Raw genomic sequence first — 24,697 nt, forward strand, 5'->3', positions numbered from 1 at the left:
CTGTTGAGTATTTTGGTTTGTATTGTTACTGTCTTGCCATTAGAAGGTGTGGTTGAAGTAGAATTCAGGCATATTAACCTTACCCTCCTCTCCACTCAGACTCTTTTGAACTTCTTTTTCTGTTGCCGGTGTTTTCACAATAAACACTGAAGAGAACTCTTACTAAGTGCTTACTCCAGGTCAGCACTGGGCCACAGAGATGAACGGGAAGCAGACCCAGTTCTGAATAGAAACAACACGGATGCGGGCATGGATTCATGGGCAGACAACTGTGATGTGCCAAAAAGGTGCAGGGGATGTAGCGGTGACCCACGGGAGGGATGAGTCATGGAGAGTGTGGCTCTTGATTCAAGGAGAGAATGCCAGGAGATGAAGGAGTTGCCAGGCAGAAGAAAGGAAGGATATCCAGTGCTTGAAGCCCTCCATCCTTTCCAAATGCATATAAGGAAGATATCTCTATATGTATCTCAACATCAACCTATTGGTGGTATATGGCATGCTGTTGGTTATATTATATTATCCTGCCCTGTAGAAAGAAAGAAGCATTCAGAAAGAGCTCTGGAGAAGTAAAGGCAGAAGAAACAGAGTTAAAGGCGGAGCTTGGGATGGGAGGACAAGGCCGTGGTTCACTCTGGTGCAGTGTGGGCCTGACCTTGCAATACCTCCTGCTGCTGAGATCCATAGATCTGCAATGCCTCATTGGGCTCAAAGCTTCCCTTCCTTCCACAAGTCATCTTTCTCTTCACACTCTGTAAAATGATCCATTCATGCCCTCGAGGCTTTTGCTGTGGAACTGAGGCAGCAGTATTTCTCCAGGACTGAGCATATAGAAAATCCTAGCCTTTGTAGAAGAGCACAATAAACTGTTCAAACGTGTGTTAGTCATACGGTGAGCGCCTAGACTTCCATCTCTCCTGTCAGAAGCTGCAAAGACTTGTTCCAGCTGAAACCGGCAAGCCTACACTTGCTCTTCTTCAAGCAGGCCTAACAGTACTCACTTGCTTAGGTGTCGGGAAGACTGCGTGGCTCAGTTGGCAAGTGTGCACATCTCTGGTACATAGGTTTCGCTAACCAGCAACAAGAGAGTTATTCTGTTCCTTGTGCTGACACTTGGTAATCAGCCACATGTGTAGATAATACCATTAGGTTCCAGAAGAGCCAATGGATTTCCCCCACCCCACGGCTGGTAGTACCAGGACCCACCCTTGAACAGAGGAGGCCTACTCCAGAGACCTGCTTCCGAGTCATGTCCTCTAAGGCATCTCTTCAGACTAAGCCAGCAGATACCCACAAGGACATGACTAATAGGATACTTCTAGAATAGATAAATACCAGAAACTGTTGCTATTAAGATCATATGTTCTCTCTCAAATAGATTCCAGAGTTATACACACGCACACACACTCACACACACACATACACAGCATATATGTTAGTAGAAGATGGACTTTATGGAGGAAGGAGAGAGTCTGAAGAGAAGGAGAGCAGGGAGAAGCTGTGGGGAGAAACAAACAGCATGTGTAAAAGAGATTTGGATTCAAAAGCACTCTTTTTAATTTGCTTAAGTTTTCTCATCCTGCCCCTCCCATTAACCCTTTTGTCCCCAAGACAGTTTTACTTCTACATGCATTTTATGTGACTGTATAAAATCCAAGTGCCACAAAAGAGAAAGCATACAATATATGCTTCAGATTGCCCTGATCTGCTCAGTATGACTGTCTCGAGTCACACTGATCTTCTCACAAATGGCATAACATTGTCCTCCTTTATGGCAGAACAAATTCTATTGTTTGTCTGATCTACATTTTCTTTACCCCTTCCTCTGTGGTTGAGAACCTACGTTGGTTCCATAACTTAGCATCTGTGACACAGCTGCAGTAAGCATGCACATTCAATCATCTCTACAATCCATTGATATCCTCGAGCCATTTGGGTAAATACCCAAGAGTGTTTGAGAAACCTCCACATTGTTTTCCATAGAAACTGGGCTGGTTTAGAGCCCCGTCAACGGCACATAAGTGTCCCTTCTTTTCATTTCATCACCATGGTTTTTGTCATTTTCTCCATGACTGCCATTCTAACTGGGTGACATGCACTCTCAGTAGAGTGATGTGTCATGTTTCTGATGTCCAGTGAGGCTGAACATCTATCCTTAATGGCCGTTTGTGTTTCCTCTTTTGAAAACTACTCATCCATGAGCCCATTTTATTGACTGGATGATTTGCTTTCTTCTTGCTCTATGACACTGTCATAGACTGTTGGTCTGTTTTTCAGGTCTTTGTATATTCTAGATACTAAGCCTCTGTAAGGCACAACAAATTAGGCCCCTTCCTAAGTCCTGACTCTGTCTCCCTGCCCAGCCATTGGCTGCTGGTAACTTTATTGACCAGACAAAGATTTTCTTTCCATTCTGCAGGCTGGGTCTTTGCTCAGTTAATTGTTTGCTTTGCTGTTCAGAACTGAAGCTTTTCAATTCTGTTTGCCAATTGTCACATTTACTTCCTGAAGGACTGAAGTCCTGTGTATTCAGCCTTGCCCAATCCTATATCAGGAAGTATTCTTCCTAGTTTCCTCCCTAACAGTGTCAACTTTAGGTCCACACTAAGGTCTCTGGTCCATTTGCAGCAGATGAGAAATAAGAATCTACTTGCCGGGGCTGGAGAGATGGCTCAGCGGGTAAGAGCACTGACTGCTCTTCCAGAGGTCCTGAGTTCAAATCCCAGCAACCACATGGTGGCTCACAACCATCCATAATTAGATCTGATGCCCTCTTCTGGTGTGTCTGAAGACAGCTACAGTGTACTTACATATAATAAATAAATAAATCTTTAAAAAAAAAAAAAAAGAATCTACTTGCCTTGCCTCTCAAGTGCTGGAGTGAAAGGCATGGATGATCATACCTGGTCCTATGAAAGGAATTTAGATGAAGTCATCATAGAATGAGAGAAATAATGGAAGCAGTAATTAAATTAACCTGCTCTATACTCTCCAGCTGGTGTGGGTACTTCTAGTTATTGCCCCAATGTTCTGGATTCCTGAAAGAAAGACACACATACAGTGCCTTATATTTTAAATACCTTAAACATTTCAAAGGCTGGGCCCCTCCCTAACTCCACATGGCTAATACACATTCCCCTTGGTTATTCCTGAGTTAATACTTACTAAATCTGTATTTCATCTTTGCTGCCCTGGACCCTGGAGCTGGGAAGCTCTCCTGGGGTCGCTTTCCCCTCACACCCACATGTTGGCTATCTCATTCTCCAGCACCTTTCCTGGAGTTAGTCCATCTCCTATGCCCTTGTCATGGTGGAATCTCCTCTCCCACCTTCTGCGGCCCCTTCCTAAGTCCTGACTCTGTCTCCCTGCCCAGCCATTGGCTGCTGGTAACTTTATTGACCAGACAAAAACCATCTGGGGACAGGCTTCCTTTAGTCCTTCGTGTAGAACACTGCAAACGGGTTTTTGAGTAATGTAATTAGCTTGAGAAAATAAGCCGCTACAAATAATTCCCCAGATAGACATCTTATGCCCAAAGTAAAACCTCCAGTGCCAGGAATGGCTTTTATCTTGCTGAGTTAGCCAAAAAGGTCCTACTTAACATCACAGGCTACTGCTAAGGCTGTTGACTACCCTCCACAACCAAACGATAACCAAACAGCAACCTGTTGCTGAAGGCACCACTTACATCATCAAACATGGAGAAATCAAGCTGATACCCAAATAGAGGCTTCACCCCTGCTGACTAGTGGTTTTGGTGGTAGAAAGTACGTTGTATAATCCTAGAAGAGAAAAGTGATCATCAATATCACCCAATTACAAATTCTACAACCTACAACAGTGATCTGTCTGCAAGATATACTGGTGTAATAGTGGCGCCGACAGTATGGGAGTAACCAGCCACTTTGATGGACTTAAGGCCCATTCTATGAGATGGATACCACACCTGACACCCTGGCCAGCAGGGCTCATGTACACATGAACTCACAAAAAATGACAGCAGCATACACAAGACCTGCACACGTTCAAAACAGATAAAATCCCAGCACAAACAAATGGAAATAGACACCTAACCAAGCAGCTATGTGCAAATGATAATCACTTCTCCAGTGGAGTGACACTGGGTTTATCCACAGCAGTCCAGCACAGGGCCTATTTCCAGGAGAAGCCAGGCAACACAAAACAGAATCCACATTATTGTTGTTCCTTGTTTTTTAATATGTGTATTTTGGTTTGGTATGTTTTGTCTTTAAATGGTATTTGTTTAGACTCAGTATTTTTTTAAATCTGTTTTTGAAAGAGAGTGAGAGAAAAGAGAATAGGAAGTTGGGTGAGTTGGGAGATAAGAAGGACCTGAAAGTTGTTGAGAGAGAAAGAAAATATGACCAAGATATATTATATGAAAAATTAGATTAAAAGTAAAAAGAGGGAAGAAAACAAAAAATGAGGTTATTAATATGAAGAGTTGCAAATTATTTTTAATCCATTAGTGAAGATACATTTTTCAGCCACAGGTTACCTGCCACAGATGGTGTCCTACGTACTTGACCTAGAATGTTAAGTCCAAAGGAGTCCCAAGCCCATGGCCGACCTATGCCTGGGTTCTAAGCGTTTCCTCCCAGACCACCTTCATCCTTCAGCACGAGCTCATTTCCCAGAGTTCTTTTCTTTCATTGCACAAGTAATGAGGCCTGGTGGAACCCTTGATCAGGACACACTTCTGTGCTGAACCCTTGAGCTCTAATAAAAACCTGAAACTGTGCTTAAAATTACCAGTCAAAAGTACATGACCCAGAGTTCACCCCAGGTGTGAACACAGCAGCAGTGTTCAAGGTCAACACAAGGGAAGCTTAGCATGGGATCTGAGGCAAAGCCTGTCCTAAGGGAGGGAAATAATCAGCTGTGGAAAACATAATTATACTTCTAAACCTACAACTATGCTTCCTATGTATATATCAGGCAAAGTAAACATCATTAGCAAATTTCTAATTGTGAGTGCTGCCCATCGACCGGGTGCTTGCCTGAGGTTGTTTGTGGTTGTTGAGAATTGATGGGAATTTTTTTTTTTATAGGATGCTATAGTTATCCATGAAGTCTATGAAGAAGGTGCAGCAGCCAGAGATGGAAGATTATGGGCTGGAGACCAGATATTAGAGGTACCTCATTTTGTGAGATCACTGTCACTTTGTGATGTTGGTCCATAGGTCAGATTGTCTGTCTTTTATTCAATTCTTTCCTCATGATTTCTCTTCTATGGATCAAAGCCTGTGTCAGATTCTCCACTTTTCAGTGTTTATTAAACAACTCACTAGTTTCTAATCATGAAGTTCTTTATCTAAATATGAGAAAATGTTTTTAGTGAAAAACAAAGTACTACTCATAGTTCTATTATTTTATTATCAGACAAGATATATGGCAACTTGATTTTTTGTCACTGTTATTTCTTACTAAATCCCCTGCTAAAAACATACATACAGACACATACTTCAACACACACCTGCAGTTTTAAAACTTTGTCACCATAAATCACTTCCTTGATTTTAATAGACCATTTTAATGTGGTAAAGAGGAGGCCACACATCATTACTAGCATTGTGTAAAATCTTTCCCTTTAGATGGCACTTGACCAAATTCTTTAATTTACCCATCATTTAGAAAAACTGCTAAAGCCTTTTAAAAGATTTCAGGGAGCAGAATAGATGGCTCAGCAGTTAAAAGTGTGTATTGTTTTTCCAGAAGACCTAGTTAGATTCCCGGAACCTATGTTAGGTTGACTTATGTTCTAGGGAAAATATGACACCTGGTCATCTGAGGGCATCTGCATTCACACCACAAACCTATACATAGACGGATATACATAATTAAAATAAGAAAAACCAATCCTCAAAAGTAGGAGAAGCAAAACTCATGAACTGAGCTTCCACTGATAAGATTAATGTTAAAAATAAGTAAATGGTGGCACGGTGGGCCTTGTGATGCTGAGGGACAGATGAGCAGGCTGCCTTCAGCTCCAGGCACTTTGGTAGGTGCCACTAGAGAGGTTTTCAATGGTGTGAGGCTTTAGCATCTATTTCTTTCGTTGGATGAATGGATTTAATGGAATAGACTTTAGGGCAAGCGTGTGCAGTTTTTGCTTTGTATCTTTGATGTGGCATATTATGAATGACATCACAGGATTTTATTTCTCCCTTGGTGGCTCATTTCTGCCTTCCAGGAAGAAAGCAGAGGTGTAAGTAAGAGGAAAACCTAGGTGTGAAGGGTAAGAGAAGAATCCAGGCTAAGTGCACATTAAGTTCAGGTCCTGTTTCAGGGCTTCTCTGCAGGCCTTGGGTCTGCAGCACCCTGGCTTGGGCCGTATCCCCGGTGCACTTATTAAGGCACTAGTGAATGAAGAGAAATAACAAGGAGGATGTCTTTGACAATTAGCATGATGCATTTGCAAACAACACTGGTTTTTAGTTAACAAAAGTTTGGGGGACTTCTGGTCTCTGTTTTATTCTTCCTAGATGGTCTAGTCAGTTGGTGTTGTTATAATTGACACTTCAAGATTAATGACTTTAATATTAACATAGGAGCTTCAGTGTTGACTTGGCATTTCATGGCAGGGCAAGAACAGAGGACCTGGGGTCAATCTTTATATCAATTATACCTCAATAGAATGTTTCTGCTAGGCTTGGTGGCAGAGGCTTATGGTTCCAGCAGTCAAGAGTCTGCACGAGTTTAAAGCCTGCCAGAGATTTAGAGTGCGCTCAAGGGCGGGGTAGTCAATTTTATGAGATTTGGTTAAAAATAAATCATAAACAAAAACTTTTTTAACATTTATTCATCTATTGCCTATAATGTATATGAGCACACGTGTGTACATGTGCTACAGCACACATGTGGAAGTCAGAAGACAGTCTATAGGAGCTAGTTTTCTCCTTCCAGCATGTGAGTTCTGACAATCAAACTTAGGTCATCAGACTTGATGGCAAGTGACTTTACCCTCTCAGGCATCTTGCCAGCCCAAATTAAACCACTTTTGTTTTTGTTTTAACAGAGAACCTCATACTGTAGCTCAGGCTAGCCTCAGATTCACAATATAGTTGAGGCTAGACTTGAATTCCTAATACTTCTGTATCTGCTTCTCAATCGTTGGCTTATGGAGAGTAGCCACTGCACCAGTCTGAAACATTATTTAAAATGCTGGGCACATGGCTCAGTGGGAGGGGGCTTGGATTCAATCTTCAATCCCAGTTTTAAAAACTGCTATCTCTCTTCATTATAGCTGCTTTCCTGCTTTCTTCTATAAGTGCATTTTCTGCTCAGGAGGGTCCTCTGTGTTCTACAAGCTGGTCTGCTATGGCTCTAATGATATCTGTTCATAATTATTCATCTCATTGGTACAACAGAGTACCTCGAAAAGCAGCTTACGGGGAAGGGCTTATCTGGCGTACAGCTGGGAGAGTGGTGACAGGAATGAGTGACAGCTGATCTCTGTGCATCCAGACTCAGGAAGCCGAGAACAGAGCTGTGCTCGACTCTCTCTGTGCTCGGCTCACTGGCCTCCTTGCACAGTCTGGGACAGGAACCCATGGAAAAGTCCTGCCCACCTTAGAATGGGTCTTCCTACTTCAGTTAGCCTGCTCCATATAATCCAAAGACTTACAGTCCAAGGTTCATCTCTTTAGTGGTTGCAGATCTTGTCAAACTGACAGTCAATATTGAACATCACAGTGTCCTAATGTTAAAATTAGGACAAATCGGATTTTGTTACAGAGATGCCACCAAGCAATTGCTTAATGTTAATTAGCATGGACTATCTTCTTCCTGGTATTTTTTGGTTTTTGATTTTTAGGCCAGTCCCCTTATTGTCATTTATAACCTGTTTAAATGAGATCAGAAAAAGAGTTAATTCCAGATTTTCCTCATGAACTTATCCTAAAACAATAAGTAACCAAAGCCCTAGTGTGGCAACAGCCCTTCCTGTCCCACATGCCATCCGACTGAAAGGACGCAGCAGAGGCATCTCCAAGAGTCCTTCTCAAACAGGAGGCCGTTCCTCCACCCCGAGCTCAGTATGCAATGCTGTGGATAACCTGCTTTTCTAAGGACTGTGAATCGGTGCCACAGTGCCCAGGCTGCACCGCTGTTTGTCTCGTCATGCCGCCCGAGCAAGTGGAAACCGGGCTGAAGTTGCTCTGAGCTGAGCAGGCCCCTTAGTGCCTGAATTTGGTAGAGATTGCCTTCGTAATGTTAGAATTCAATGACAGTGCCTTCAATTGTTTGTGTATTTGCTGAAGCCTCTGAGATGGCTATGAAGTCCACCTTCTGTCCCTGAGGTTGGTTACCTTGTGTTTCAACTAACAGAAGTGGTCTTGTGTGCCATCTATTGGGCCCTAGGAAAATAGTCCGCTCAGCCTTCCTAGAGACATAGCCTTGCCTCTGTTCGGTAGGTTTGTTCACTATGTGAAAGCGTTTAGTGCCCTGAGGAAATAGTGAGGGGTCCTACCCAAGGAAAACAGTTCTGTGGTATTTCCGCAGCCCACCCATTTCTGTCCTGCAGGAAACATGCCTGTGTTACTGCAGCAGATGAAGGGCTAAGTTCAAGGACAGGCTTCACCTTCCTGGGCGCTGCAGGACTGTGTCAGAACAATGGGCGGAAGTACTGTCAGGAGCTCTTCTGGGCAGAAGTCACTGTCAGGACTCTTCCGCTCTGGCCTCTACCTGGCCGCCTGAGAGCCAGTCTCCCCTTTGTTTGGCTCTTTGCTAAGATGTGACCTGGAGGGAGTGGCTTACTTTGAGTCCAAAGCTACCCTGCCCCAGAGTTTCTTCTTTGTAGAAATTCAGTAATTACATCAATTATGTTTAACTCTTTGTGGCACGTTCTCTAATAGCCTGGTCATAGGCTCACTTAGGAGACTGCACGGTAAAGGACTAGAGTAGAAATATTGCCTTGTTAGGAACTGGAGAGATGAGTCAGTGGGCAAACCTCTTGCTGTGTAAGAGTGAGGCCTGGTGTTCAGCTCCTCAGCACCCACAAAAGTATCGAGTAGGCCTGGCCTGTAATCCCAGCCCTTGAGAGGTGGAAACAGGATCCCCATAGCAAGTGGGCTACTGAGACTAGCCAAGCGGGTGAGTTCTGGATTCCAGTGGAGGCCCTGCTTCAATATATAAGGTAGAGAAAGAACAATAGAAGATATCCAATGTCTTCTATATGCTCACACACACAATACACACACACACACACACACACACACACACACACACGTGCATGCATGAGCACACTTACATGTGAGAGCACATACTCATAGACACACACACATCCTTATGGGAACTAAAAAGCTTGGGTTCAGAGGTTGACTGCTCCTCTATCTGTTCACTGTGTGGCTTTGGTCCATGGCCTCTCCAGGCCTTGTTTTCCTCATCTGTATCTGGTAATGATAGCAGTGTATATTTCAGAGAGTTGGTATAAGCAGTGAATGAGTAAAAATTTATAACAGTAATAAGAAAAACAACATGATGACCAGACAAAAATAGATACTCAGGTATAGACAAAAAATATACAAAGGAAGCAGAACAGTGTCTCTTAAAAACTGGATATTCACTAGATTCCTGTTTCACCCTATCTATCGGTTCAAAATATATTAAATACCACTGTGTTGCTTTGAATGAGAATGGTCCCATGGGCTAATATATCTGAATACTTGGCCCCTAGTTGGTAGAGCTATTTGGGAAGGATTAGGAGGTGTGGCCTTGTTGGAGGAGGTGTGTCACTTTGGGGCTTCAAAAGCTCATGCCATTCCTAGTTAGCTTCCTCTGTCTGCCTCCTGTTTCTGGGTTAGATGAAGGCTCCTAATACTACTCCAGTGCCATGCCTGCCCGCCTGCCCACCTGCCTGCCTCCCTGCCTGCTGCCACACTCCTAGGCATGGTGGCCATAGACTAACTCTCAAAAACTGTCAGCCTAATAAACATGTTTTATTATGAGTTTCCTTAATCATGGTGTTTTGTCACAGCAATAGAAAAGTAACTAGGATATAAGTTAGTATCAAGGAATGGGCTATTACTGTGTGACAGGCCTGGCCATGATGGGTTTAGGAAGATTTTGGGACTTTGGACTATACTCATGCTCCCACCATAATGATCTTGGTCTTAAACCCTCTAGAATTGTGAGCTCCAGTAAGTGCTTTCTTTTATGAGTTGCCTTGTCATGGTGTCTCATCATATTAATAGAAAAATAACAGAGTCATAATTTAAGACTTTAAACCAGTAGGGAAAAGAGAAACAACTGAAGAGTAGGCATAGGCATTGACTTTCTCCAGTCACTTAAGAAATAAGAGAGCCATTTTCTTTTTACCGGGAGGGCGCACGCCTGTAATACCAGCATTCTGGGAGGCAGAGGCAGATGGATTTCTGAGTTCAAGGCCAGCCTGGTCTACTGAGTGAATTCCAGGACAGCCAGGGCAATACAGGGAAGCCCTGTCTCGAAAAAACAAAAAACAAAACAACACAAAACAAAAAAAAAAAAAAAAAAAGAAATAAGAGAGCTGACACCAAGCAGTGGTGGCACACACCTTTATTCCCAGCACTCAGGAGGCAGAGGCAGAAGGAGGATCTCTGTGATCTCAAAGCCAGGTTGGTCTGGAGAGCAAGTCAGAACAGCCAAAACTACACAAAGAATCCCTATCTCAGAGAGAGAGAGAGAGAGAGAGAGAGAGAGAGAGAGAGAGAGAGAGAGAGAGAGAACCAATTAGAGAGCTTTTGCATAGCAAAGAACAGAATTAACCAGAGTGAGAGTGGAAGAGAGAGTGAGAAGAAATCTTTATTTGCTACTTATACAACAGAGGGTTAATACTCAGAATATTTGAAGAACTAAAAAATTACACACTGAAAGAACAAGAAATCCAGCAAATAAGTTTGCAGGAAAATTGATGGGACTGGGTAGCATCATGTGTGCAAAATAAGTCAGACTCAGTCAAGATTCACGTTTTGTCGTGATGTCTAGGTGGGAGGAAGCCATGGGAGCAGAAGGGGGACTGTGTAGAAAGAAGAGGCTCAGGAAGAGGGTTGGGGACAGAAGGTAATAAGGGGATAAATGCGAACAGAGTACATTATGTGTATACGGAAGATATCACAAGTATTTATGCAGCTCATATTCACTAATAGAGCTGGGTGGGCCCATAGGGATTGGCATCGCAAGCCCTGTGGAAATATTTACTTAAAAAGTAGGTTGGCTATGATCTCCATATAACAGAGCAAGAGAATGGGGCTCAGAGGGGTCCTGAGCTGCCACATTCGTGTGACGTCAACAGAACTGTGGCTTTGCTAACTGTCCCCAGTATCTTATGTTCTCTGGTGGCAGGCCTCTCTGTGCCCAGGCCATCAGATTCAAATGAGAAGCCTTCAAGGGCTTCTTTGAAGCTGTTGGAAACATCTGTCCTTCTTTTCCTTCTGGGCCACTTCTAAAGATGATGCGATCTGAGCAATTAGGACTGAGGAGCCAGCCAGATTTGCACCAGTGCAGACCGTTAATTCCAGTGCTCAGGAGGCAGAGGCGGCAGATCTCTGAGGTTTTCTGAGTTTGAGGCTACTCTGGTCTGCATAAGCATATCCAGGACAGCCAGGGCTACACAGTGAGACCATCTCAAAGAACCAAAAACAAACAGACAAATCACAAAGATCGAAGATGTCAAATATAACAGTAAACAGTCCACAGATCCTGACTGGGCTGATAACTGAACCAGCTACTTCCCTTCAACCTCAATAAGTAAATAAATAGGGGTACACACACAGACACACACACACATACCACATACACACCATACAAACACACGAGCACACCACACATACACACACTACATACACCCATACACAGGAACACACCCCACACACAAACACCCCCCCCACACACACACACCTCCCCTAATTCCACAATGAAGTTGAAGTTCACAGCTGTGTGAGTATATGCCGCCCACCCTCTATTCTTTGTGGGTAGGCTCCTTAATCCTGATGCTCACATGGTGCACTCTGGGAATGACCTGGGTCTCTGTTGAGATTTCTCACTGGTTGGATCAAGGCACAGCAGCAGCAGGCTGAAGCCTCTGCTGTAAGCCGCCGCCGGTCTCAGGATGGCTGTTGTTACAGGTTAACGGAGTTGATCTGCGGAGCTCCAGCCATGAAGAAGCCATCACAGCCCTGAGGCAGACCCCCCAGAAGGTGCGGCTGGTGGTATACAGAGATGAGGCTCAGTACAGAGACGAGGAGAACTTGGAAGTGTTCCTTGTGGATCTGCAGAAGAAGCCTGGCCGAGGACTGGGCCTGAGCATTGTTGGGAAACGGTAAGGATGGGTGTTCAAGTCAGGATCAGCCTTCCCTCTCCCACTGATGGGATTTGAAGACATATCGTGTTGAGATACGACTGGACCCAGTGGGCACACCTGATTCCAGCTGGGCTGCTGCCTCTGCGCTCAGCTCCACAGTGAGGATTAGCGTGGCTGCCGAGGGCAGTATTTGTGGGTTTGCTTACACACTTGGGTGCAGAGCAACTGCAGAGACAGTACTCTGCTGCTTTCTTTTTGTCTGGGGACATCCCAGGCAGAGAATGGTGGTTCTGTTTTGGATTGCTTGTTGAGATGGGATCTCACTGTATAGCCCAGGCTAGTCCTGTCAGCTGGGATTACTGGTGAGCGCCCCTACCCAGTGTTCCTCTTTACCATCAGGTGATAAGTAGATGAGGTGACCCTCATTCACCTGCATTGCAGGTTTAGTTTGAAAAGAACATTTATGTTCCTCAGCATGAAACTTTACACTGTAAAAGATCAGGTACATATCATAAAGTTTACAAATCCTTTTGATGTGTAATTCCATAATTCTTTAAAGGTTTGCTTGCAGATATTTTTTTGCATTTTTTTTTTTGCAGTAACTAAGGAATAGAAGAAATGTATAGCTCAGCAACAGGTTTTCAATTGTCAGAACACAGTTCAAGAATGGAGTCATATAAGAGAATTTCTGAGTGCTTGTAAGAAAACTCTTCCCACCCCACCCCCCAACAAAAGACAAGAGTGTTGTGATCTCAATTTCTTCAAAACACAGACTTGTTCTTAGAATATGTTTTTGTGTTTTGCCAGGTAAAGTGGCTAGGAGGGAATTTACTTCAGCTGTTGTTCTTCATATGCTGCTGTGGAAAAGCCATCTTCTGCCACATGTGGCTTGTCCTTGTGATTAAACACCTTACTCAAGTGATTCTCCTTAACCCTCAGAATACAAATTCTCTGATGCTCTGAATGAAGTCTACCTGAGGCTTTAGTCCACCTCCCTTTAGGCCCAGCTCTCCCACATGTGTGCCACCAACTACAGTGGTAGACATTTAATAAGTGACGTCATGGAGCATCCACAGAATAGCAGACACCCATAAAGATGAGGGCGCTGCAGGTGCTAATAGAGATCGGCAGATGTAGAGAGCCCAGCTCCAGACCACATACATAGTGTGTGACCTGTCTTCACCTGTCAGCATACCTTCTATAAAAAAATCAAGTGCCATGGTGTATACTCAAAATAATAATAATAATAATAGAAAGTAAATTATCATTTTGCTTCACTAAAATCATACACACACACACACACACACACAAACACAAGCACAAACACAAACACACACCAGTGCATGTGTCACCAGAAATAAAAATAGAAGTACAGTAGGCAAGGATGGATGTAATACATAGCACAAATAGGCATAATCATAAAATTAATTATTTAGAAGGTTAGTGGATGGCATTGGACTTGATGGATTGGTTTTAGAACTTCTGAGTTTTAGATCTTAGATCTTTAGCCTTTATAAAGAATGTCCAATTTTAATTAATAGCTAACTGGCTGTCCCAATCCCACAATGCTTGTGATGTTAACAGGAGTGGAAGCGGAGTATTTATTTCCGACATTGTGAAAGGCGGGGCCGCGGACCTCGATGGGAGGTTAATTCGAGGAGATCAGATCTTGTCTGTGAATGGAGAGGACATGAGACATGCCTCACAGGAGACAGTGGCCACCATCCTGAAGGTGAGTCCCTAAAGCAGCTTTCTGCCTAGCCACGGTGATTAGCTCACAGAGCTGTCCCAGTCCTCCTGACTTTAGTTGCATGTTTTTGCTCTGTTCTTAACAAAAATATAGCTCATGATTGTTCCAAATGCCCAAGAACAGATTTAAAGGAAAGCTATCGTGAGGACTAAGCAGACAGAGGAGATTTGAGGCGGTTCCTCATTCTGTCAGACTTGTTGGTAATCCATCCCATTGGACAGAGCAGGGAATCCATCCCCAACCCCTGTCCTAGAGCAGAGAATCCATCCCCAACCCTACCCCTCTCCTCCCTTTCCCTCCCTTCTCCTCCCGGCCTCCCCTCTGTATTAACCAACCACAGTCACATAGCTCTGCTCGGGGCAGGCTGCTCCCACCTTGGGCTCCAGCGAGCTTGCGGAAGCAGCTCAGACTTCTCAACTGAGGGCCTCCACCTCCTGGAACTCCTTCCTCTTTGGTTGCAACCAGTGGATCTTAAAACAACTACAGAAGTTTGTGCGGACAGAGGGTTTATTTAATAATCCTGTTCCCGGTACAGCTCTCAGTTACTCCTCAAGGGCCTGCAGTTGTGAACTGTCTCCTGTTGGGTTTCCCTCTCTACTGATTCCCACTCCTTGGTTGTTGTGTTCTTTTTTTTTTTTTTTTTTAAGATTTATTTATTTTATTTATATGAGTACACTGTAGCTGTCTTCAGACACACCAGCAGAGGGCATCCGATCTTATTACACATGGTTGTGAGCCACCATGTGGTTGCTGGGAATTAAACTCAGGACCTCTGGAAGAACAGTCAGTGTTCTTAACCGCTGAGCCATCTCTCCAGCCCCAGCCTCTTATGTGCTTTATGATCACTTTTGTCAGAAGGGAGATGGAAGGAAAGAAAGGGACACTGATGTCAAATCCATTTAATGCATTTGAAGCTGCTAAGTTTCCGTTTCGTTTGGGGTTTGGATAGTTGGATCTCCTTTTGCCTGTTGACGTAGTTATCGTCTGGTAAACCTCTGCTGCAGAGATGCCTGCCTGAATGCCTGCGCTGGTGTTTCAGACCCTAAGGGCTGCCACATCTCACCTCTGTTCTTCTTGTCTTCCCAAGTGCGTCCAGGGCCTTGTCCAGCTGGAGATTGGGAGACTCCGAGCCGGCTCCTGGGCCTCCTCCAGGAAGACCTCGCAGAACAGCCAGGTGGTTGGTGTCTTCCCAGCAGACTCACTCTAGTGTGCCTGCTGGGGGGAGAGTTTCTCAGTTCATATAGATTATTTAGAAATGTCTGACGTGCTGCATGTTCACAACACCAGCGTCAGTGTGCTTCTGTGTGTTTGAAATAAAAATGAAAGGTGGGGCAGAAATTTGTTAAGAAATTTTTCTCTCCTTCGTTGCCTGTGTTTTCTTAGAACCACTTTTTCTCTCAGTGTTCAATATTGCCTGTGCACACATGTACACAGCTGTGTTTATTTTTAAAAAGAAAAAAAAAGAGGTAACATCTGGTGGCAATTTGACCTCATTAGCACAGCATTGTTCTGTTCATCCAATTAAACATTGCTATAAAGTTAACTTGTGAATAGCTGCTCACACATGCTAAGGGCAGTTAGCGGTGCACTCCTAGGAGAGCGAAATCTGGGGGTCTCTCTCCTGGCAGGGAGGTATCATTTTGCGAGTAATAAATATATTTATTTGCAAGACTGATGTCAGTACCACCTTTTTAATGAAGTATTTTCCCGGTAAATTGTGTGCGTGTGTTAGAATGGCTGACACACTCAGTGACTGCTCTTAGTCCCACTTGGCACATGATTCAGATGTAGACATTTACATGCAACCCCCCTAGCCTAGGCCTTTTAGTTCTCTCTGCATTGCCTCCTAGCTGCAGCCTCCCCCACCCACCCCCTGCACAGCCTACGGTGCCTTGGATTTGTGGTTGGCAGCTGCTTCAGCAAAGCCCTAGCTGCAGCTAGCGGCTAATGAGAAAACGGGCAACAGAAGATCTCGTGGAGGGCCAGGGAGTGCTTAAATGCATTTGCTACCAAACCTGATGACCTAAATTTAACCCCTGGAACTCTTATAGTAGACGGAGAGAACTGCCTCCCAAAGTTGTTCTCTGACCTGTGTACTCTATGTTGTCTGTGTATCATAGTGTGTTGTCACTTGCTATGGTGTGTGCTTCTACATACACACATATGCACGCACACACAAACATAATAAAGGAATTTTAAGTCTATGTTGTCAGAGATCAGACAGGATCTCAGACTAGCTGCTTTGACTTGAGGAATCTTCAGAATGGCAGGAGGGAGACGGCTCAGGGTTTCTGCATACTTGCTGCTCTTCCAGAAGGACCCAGGTTCAGTCCCCAGAACCCACACGGTGGCTCACAACTGTCGTTAGCTCCAGTTCTAGGGAATTTGACACCTATACTCACACAGATATGAGACATACAAGTAAATACAATTTCAAAAAAAAAAGAGAGGAAGAATGTTTAAGACAATCAAACCTAATCCACACTGTGAACCACAGATTCGCCACTCCACCCCTGGCTCCTGTAATTAGCAGATAACGTGGACACACAAGTGGGTAGTCGGGCTTCAGTGGAGACTTAAGTTGACAGTAGGAGCTGCAGTCAGCAGGCTCAGGCAAACCTATCTGAGGGAAGCCTCACACACAGGAGAAGAGAGGACAGTGTGAACCCTACTAGAGGTAAAACTGTTCCCACACACACACACACACACACCCCATGGACAGCCGAGGACGTGGAGAGACTGGATTTCTTACTTCATTGTAAGTTTATACAGTGTGGTGTTTAATAGGGGTTAAGTATGACTGCCGGTTTATACATTTCTATGCTCCATCTAAACTGGGCGTGGTGACACACACCTGCCATCCTAATACCAGGTAGAAGAGGAAGGATCACTAGGTCATGCTCAGTTAGGTAGCAGATAAGGTCTGGTCAGCTTGGGTCACATGAGACCCCTGTGCCACACCAAAGAGAAGTGAGTCTATCCTAAAGTATTCAGGTGTCTCTAACCTGGAGTCAAATGAACTTTGGAAGATGAATTCATTAATGGGTAGAGTGTATGTGATAAAGAACATGTGGGGCTAGGGCGTTGTCTTAGGGTTTAAACCACTTGTTATTCTTGCAGAGGACCCAGGTTCAGTTCTCAACACCCACATCATGCCACATGATCATCTGTAGCTCCAGATCCAGTGTTTAAGGCTGGTCCATATGGTGCACATACATACATACATACAAAGCAAAAGACGTATGTTATAAAATAGAAATTATAGACATTTTGTTTTTTTCATTTTATTTTTGTTTTTATGAATATCCAGGGTCAGGATCCTCTGACTCTACCTCCTTAGTGCTAGAATTATATATTGTATGTGTGTGTGTGTCATGAAGATGTAACAGATTTTCAATTATAAAATCTAAGTCTATCTATAATTCCTATAACTTTTCTGCTTACATGAAATCTTTCTTATTTCAGAAATATTTAAATGTTTTAAAGGTTCTTCCTCAAGTAAATAAATGATCATTAAGCTGTGGTGGGTGAAGCACCTGTCTGACAAGCAGAAAGCCCTGAGTTTGATCCTTAGAAAAAAATAAGGAAAGAAAGAGGTGGGGGAGGAAGGGAGAAAGAAGGAAAGGAAGGAAGGAAGAAGCAAGCTCCAGGCATGATGGCACACACTTCTGATCTCAGTGCTGGGAAAGGGAAGATCTGAGTTCAAGGCCAACCCGCATTAGATACAAGACCCTCTTTCAGAACCAAAACACATTGTAATTTACCAAATGGTAATTGTGATGTGGCCTTAACTTAAATTTTCATGATAATTGAGCACAGGCTTGATAATTGGGTAGAAAAATTAGAGATAATATGCTCGGTGTTAGAAGGCCTTTGCTAATGTATGGGATTTTGGATAGTCACTAGCTCTGACTTTATTGTAAATCTCAAATACCTATTTAAGTGAGGGAAACAGTTAAATGCAGGTATAACAGGTTGGCTTGAACCATTCTGCCAGTAGGATAATGTTCAGAACATAAAAGTAAGAAACCCCTAAAATCTGCTCTTTCTGTTTATGGTGACTGCTTTCTCTAGAAGTCTGTACTCAGTCTCCTTTCTGTTGACTTAGCTCCACACACTTGGCTAGCAAAGCGTGAGCTGTAGTTTGACTCATGTTGGTTGCTCCCTCAAAGGACAGAGCCAGTCACTGGAGGCTAGAACACTGGCAAACTAGGAAAATGCTTGATTTCATGTGCAGCAAAAAGCAGCTCGAATGACTGTCTTTCTACTGTGACTGAGAAGCAAACGTGTACAGTGGGGAGCACAAGAGCAAGAGTTTACATGGGTCTGGGTGGAGAGGGGTGACTGCAGTGAATAGTTGTGTTCCTTGTCTTTCGGAATGCTCTGTAGATGTCTGGACCTCAGCCCCTGCAGACTCAGGATTAGGGTGTGTGTCTAGGGCCATGGTGGCACCTGCACACAAGTGACCACAGTGTCTTCTTTTCAGGGGGATCAGCACAGTGCACACAGCAGCTGTCGGCCGTCCTTTGCCCCAGTCATCACCAGCCTACAAAACCTGGTTGGCACAAAAAGAGCTTCAGATCCTCCCCAGAAATGTAAGTTCGAAGTCAGCCTAAGCTACTTAGTGTGGACTATTTCAAGAGAAAGCGGGAGAGAGGGGCTCAGATCCCTTGAGCAACAGAAAAGCAAAAACTTAGCTGGGCGTTGGTGGTGCATGCCTGTAATCCCAGCACTTGGGAGGCAGAGGCAGGTGGATTTCTGAGTTCGAGGCCAGCCTGCTCTACAGAGTGAGTTCCAGAGCAGCCAGGGCTATACAGAGAAACCCTGTCTCAAAAAAGCCAAATCCAAAAAAAAAAAAAAAAAAAGAAAGAAAGAAAGAAAGAAAGGAAGGAAGGAAGGAAGGAAGGAAGGAAGGAAGGAAGGAAGAAAGAAAGAAAGAAAGAAAGAAAGAAAGAAAGAAAGAAAGAAAGAAAGAAAGAAAGAAAGAAAGAAAGAAAGAAAGAAAGAAAGAAAAGCATCAGAAAGTGCACCTGTTTGTTTGCAGGGAGAACATGAATACATTTCAGGTGCCTGGAGGGGGTGAGAAGTAGATGCCCTGGAGAACAGAGTGGGGGAGACAGGGCTGTTAAGTAGATGCCCTGGAGAACAGAGTGGGGGAGACAGGGCTGTTAAGTAGATGTCCTGGAGAACAGAGTGGGGGAGACAGGAGTTTTAAGACTCTCTTGGGTGAGGGTTATCTTTAAGTAAGGCAGAAAAATGAACAATGAAACGTAAATGTATTTTTCCCAGCTTTGAGTAACCATGTTTCAGGCCATTGGTACTGCAGCCCGTCATTGGTCAGACCAAATGAGTGTGGCCACATCTGTCCACACTGGGGTGGATATTGCCCCTGAAGACTCAGTTTGGTCCTGATGCTGAGGAAGGGTGTACCCTCCTTGCTTTAGTCTCTTTTCTTGAAAAATGGACAGTTTCTGCTGTCTTTATGGGAGTGTTACACCTTAGGCGCGCTAGGTCTGATCATACACATTAGTGAATGGTCTTGCTTCTCTACCCACAGGCGCAGAGGAAGAACCAAGGACTGTTGAAATAATCAGAGTAAGTCACTTGCTATTTTGATTCTACTTTGTACATTTTCTCTCTGAATGTAATTTACCAGATCATATGTTATTCCAAGTTAGTAAAGTAACAGAAATAGACTTTTTAAAAGTAGATTGTAACATGTAAGTGACCATTGTGAATTTTTAGTTTCTCCTTTTCATAATAGTGTCTGTGTGTGTGTGTGTGTGTGTGTGTGTGTGTTTAAATTTCACATGACAGAATGTTGGGCGTTCTCTCTTAGCTCATCTTCGTATCTTGCTGCGTGAACTTGGAGCCTTGTTGGGTGTCCTTGACAGCAGACAACATGATTGTTCCTGGTTATATAATATTTACTCCATTGACTGGATGTACCTAGAACTTTGTAATCATCTTCCTTTCATTAAACAATTAGCATTTTTCTTTTGTTTTTGTTTTGTTTTGTTTTAGATCTGTGTGTGAGTGTTTTGCCGCATGTGTGTCTGTACACTGTGCGCTTGCCTGGTACCCACAGAAGCCAGAATTGTGGGCCTTGGGTCCTCGCGAGCTGGAGGTGCAGATGGTCCTGAGCTTCCACAGAGGCTGGGAGACAAACCCACATCCTCTACAAAAACAGCAAAGGCTTTAACTGTTCAACCCTTCTCTAGACCCCATGTTTAAAATTTTTTTTTTTTTACCTTATATGACAAACATTGCTATGTGTATGTTTTTGCCTATATTCTGAATAATCCCCTCAGGATTACTTCCTAGGAAAGAAGCTCTCAGATCCAAAGCCATGAGGTAGGGCAGCTTGGTTGCAGAGAACTTGGCTAGCATACGTGAGACCACGGATCCTTTCTTCAGTTTCTTACTCAAGGCTTTTTATGTGTTGTGGAATTGCTCTTTTGAAAAGCTCGTGGAAGGTTTATTCCAGTTCATACATTTTCCGACACTGATTTTCAGCCATGTGTGCTCTCTGGAATGTTAGAGAGTAGACTTTGGTTCATCTCCTGGATTATAAACCTGAAGTTCAAGAGTAGTGTTAGGATTAGAATCCTGTTGTAACCAGTGTAATCCATGGCAGTAGGGTGGTCAGCTCAGTTCCCTGGGTTCAGCCATAGTTTGTGCTCTGACACTTGCTCGGTGACTATTTAGTAGAACCGCCTAACAGAATATTAGAGACCGCTGTCTACAACAGCAGCTGTTAATTCCCTTCAGTTTTAGAAGCGAAAAGTTCGACATTAAGGTATAGGGTAACTTTCTCTGAGCTCTCCTTGGCTTACAGATGGTTGCCTTCTTGTGGTGGCCACATGTGACTTTTATGTTTCATCATTCTGGAGTCTTTCCTGTTACATAGCCTCTCCCATGAGGATTTTTGTCCGACTGAATTAGAGCCCATCCTAGCAGTATCATCCTAAAGACTGTCTCAAAAGTAGAGTTGTGTTTTCAGGGACTAGAACGTGGAACACTGATATTAAGTGGGACACTTTAATGGGGCACAACCCATCTGACATAGCTCACAACACTGGTCTTTTGACCCGTCCAGCAGGTCCAGTTATTCCAGGGTTCCGAAGGGGCACTACCTGAGGGTCAAAAGGGGGGAGAGAAGGAAGGAGGCCAAGCACCCTGAGAAAGACAAGTCAGTCTGGGTTGTGTCAAAGCCTTGTTTAATGTTCTGGGGTACACAGGTTTTAAGCTCTCAGGGGAAGAGTTCTTCTCAAGGTAAGAACAAAGGAAAGAAGGGCAATCTAGCAGTTTCTGCGGGAAGAGATAAGGGTCCTCCCGTGGAGACATCTGATGTTTGCACAGGCTGGAGCCTACCCCAGTTATCTCAGGACTTCCTTCCACCGCAATTACCGGAGAGGCTCTTCTTTGTTTTACTCAGGACCTTTGCCCTATCAGCTCTCTGGCCGAAGTAAGGTTCTCTAATGGCTTCCCACAGTCTTTCATTGATTCAGCCTCAGTTTTTTCATCTATAGCATGGGCTTATAAGACTAACTCATATTGTAAACCAGTACTTTGTATGGCTAAAATGTTGAGCCTGGTGCCTCGTGCCTGTAATTTCTACATTTTCAAGACTAAGACAAGATTGCCATGAGCTCACGATCAGCCTTGGCTACAAAGTCGGTCCCTGCCTGGCCTACAGAGACCCTATTCTAGAAAATCAAAAATAAATGGATGAGACAAGACACACAGAGTATGTAATTCTAAGTCCCTCCTGAATGCCAGAAAACGGCATCTTTCCTTCCTGGCTGTAATTTAACCAAGCTTACTTGTCCTGTGTGTTTCTCCTAGAGTTGCAGCTCAGATGCTCAGATGAAGAAGTCAGATGCACCCATAGTAAACACAATTTTGGATAAAAATGCAGATAGAGTTAGGACCAAAGCATTCCAAGATTTTGAAAATATTTAGGCCATTTTAGTCCTTTGTTTTTATAGGGACTATAATAGGCCTGTTCATACTCACTCTATTTTCCCATGGTCCACTCACAGACCTCATAATAAAATATCTCTTGGGAACTAGAGAGATGGTTTAACAGTTAGAGCACTGGTCGATATTCCAGAAGACTGGGTTCTATTCCCAGCATTGGTTCACAACAGTCTAACTCCAGCCACCGGGCATCTGTGGTGGTTTGACTGACAGTGGCCCCTTAGGCTCATATATTAGAATGTTTACTTCCCAGTTGGCAGACTGTTTAAGAAGGATTAGGAGGTATGACCTTGTTGAAGGTCGCTTTGAGGTGTTAAAACTCCACACCAGGCCTGATGAGGTCACTGCCTGTCTGCCTTGTGCCTGTGGGTCTGATATTAGCTCTCATCTACTGCTCCAGCACCATGTCTACACACTTGCTGCCACACTCCCAACAGAGACTGACCCTCTGGAACTGTAAGTGAGTCCCCAGTTACATGCTTTCTTGTAAGTTGCCTTGGTCATGGTGTCTCTCGTTGCTCATTGTCACAGCAATCCAAAAGTAACTCGGGACAGAACCCAACACTCTCTTCCGGCTTCTTCAGGCTCCACACGTATGTGGTACACGGATGTGCATGCAGGCAAAACATTCATGCACTTAAAATAAAAATGAACTACTATCTCTTAGAGTTTTGCACAGAGGGCATTGCCGACTGATTAATGCATTTGCAGAGTATCATTTGAACACAAATGCTGTGTAAACAGGATAGAAGTGAGGCACTGCAGTGATTCTGAGTTATGGCAGGGCAGCTCTAGTGGTAACAGAATAATCGATGTGTTTATGTCATGTAGGATGTGGGCTGTGTATGTGTGTATTCACATGCATATGCATACCACAGCTCACAGGTCACAGTTGTCGCAGGACACTGAGGGAGTTAGTTAGCTCTTCCCTTCCACCCTGCTGGAACAGGGTCTCTCTAGTTTCTGCAACTATGCTGCCTACTCCAATCAAATAGGCCCATGAGCTTCTAGGCAATTCTCCTGCCTCTGCCTCCCATCTTTCTGTCTGAGGGCTAAAATTTAGAGTTTCAGGGGTAGAACTCATGCCCGCTATTTTTATCTTCTGAACCATCTCCATGGCCTTGCTGGTGACTTTTTATTTGGTTTGAGCTCCAGGGATTAAAGCGGGAACTTTGTGCGTACTCAGGCATGATCCGTCACGAGCTCCTCCCAGCCCCCATAAGTCTGTTCTTAAGTTCTCTTCATATGGACTCTCCAAGCTGCTCTCCTCTGCTTTCCAGCTTTATTAAAGTGTAATTTATAATTGATGGACACTCAGCTATGGAGGGCATTGTTTCTTTTGTTTCTTTTTTCTTTTTTTGAGTCTCACTGTGTACTCTGGCTAGCCTGGAACTTGCTGTGTAAACCAAGCTAACCTAGAATTCATGGAAATCCATTTGCCTCTGCCTCCAGAGCACTGAGGTCATGCCCGTCTCTGGCTCTGAATATTTTTAAATGTTACGTTTGTGACCATGTAGGTCCTTTAGCTCAAAGAGTAGTGCTTCTGTCTCCTGCTTCTTCTGTTTTGTTTTCCATTGCTGGGATCCACCTAGGAGCCTGGCCGGAGCCGTGCATATCTATATAAGCAGTGTTATAATGTTTGCTTTCAATTGTCCTACAGAACATTGGGGTGGGGGCTTACATCTTCCTGCATGTTGACAAGCGTGAGATCTTATCCTAGACCTCATGAGTATTAAGTTGTGTGCATCCACTCTGAAAAATAATGTTGTTTATGCTTTAGCAGGCCCAGTTAGATTGAGAGGGAAATTTCTACCTGCCTTTGTGGTGACTTAAAGCAAAGTTTAATAACCAAAAATTTTGGTATGCTGGTTGAGGGCTCCTCTGTACTTAGTAGATTAGTGATAATTCTCAGAATTTGGGATCTCCTGCCACTCTGCATTCCTTCCCTGATTACCTGGCAGCCAAATATGTTTCTTTTTGGTTCCACCAGATGGAAGGGTAGGGTTTGCATCAGAAAATCAATAGTTCAGCCACCTTTTCAGTTCCTAGTCTGACTGAGATCCTCCCTCAGAACAAAAATGTGTCTATCACACATGCCCACAAGTGAGCACACACATGCACGCATACACACACTCACACTCATACGCACACAATTGCATGAGCTCGCACACGCACAGAGGTGTCGAGCCTGCGCTGTATAGCCCTGGGCTTTAGCAGGCCCAGTTAGATTGAGAGGGAAATTTCTACCTGCCTTTGTGGTGACTTAAAGCAAAGTTTAATAACCAAAAATTTTGGTATGCTGGTTGAGGGCTCCTCTGTACTTAGTAGATTAGTGATAATTCTCAGAATTTGGGATCTCCTGCCACTCTGCATTCTGCAACTTCTGCAGATTTTCACTTTCCACTGGTTAGTTTCTTTCGGTTCCGGAAGCTATGGGCCATTGTTATTTGTATTTGACAAGATTTTCCCATTATAGTCAACGGGAGCAATAGGTAGGCATGGTGTGAATGCCAGCCTGTCATTTTAAAAATATTAAGCCTCCTAGGATGGGGAGACAGGGTAGGACAAGAGCCAGTACATGGTCCATCTTACAAAGATTTCTGCTCCATTTTACTTCCCTCTCCAATCTGTTGTCACAACAGCAGGTACTCTCCGTGGGCACCCTC

The 24,697-nt window shown here is 43.9% G+C and overlaps 1 protein-coding gene across 3 annotated transcripts in view; it reads left to right on the forward strand.

Moving 5' to 3' along the window:
• Positions 1-24,697, forward strand: part of Patj (PATJ crumbs cell polarity complex component) — a 300,765-nt gene that overhangs the window by 250,139 nt on the left and 25,929 nt on the right. For 2 of the 3 annotated variants that reach the window (XM_052176811.1, XM_052176808.1), the window contains exons 35-40: positions 5,070-5,153; positions 12,123-12,316; positions 13,883-14,030; positions 15,136-15,225; positions 18,535-18,643; positions 19,606-19,643. In XM_052176811.1, the coding sequence (XP_052032771.1) occupies positions 5,070-5,153; positions 12,123-12,316; positions 13,883-14,030; positions 15,136-15,225; positions 18,535-18,643; positions 19,606-19,643 (663 nt within the window). The remainder of the gene's footprint in view (positions 1-5,069; positions 5,154-12,122; positions 12,317-13,882; positions 14,031-15,135; positions 15,226-18,534; positions 18,644-19,605; positions 19,644-24,697) is intronic. The other variant, XM_052176809.1, reaches the window with a different exon arrangement.

This window comes from Apodemus sylvaticus, chromosome 3, assembly GCF_947179515.1.
Source record: "Apodemus sylvaticus chromosome 3, mApoSyl1.1, whole genome shotgun sequence".
NCBI lineage: Eukaryota > Metazoa > Chordata > Mammalia > Rodentia > Muridae > Apodemus > Apodemus sylvaticus.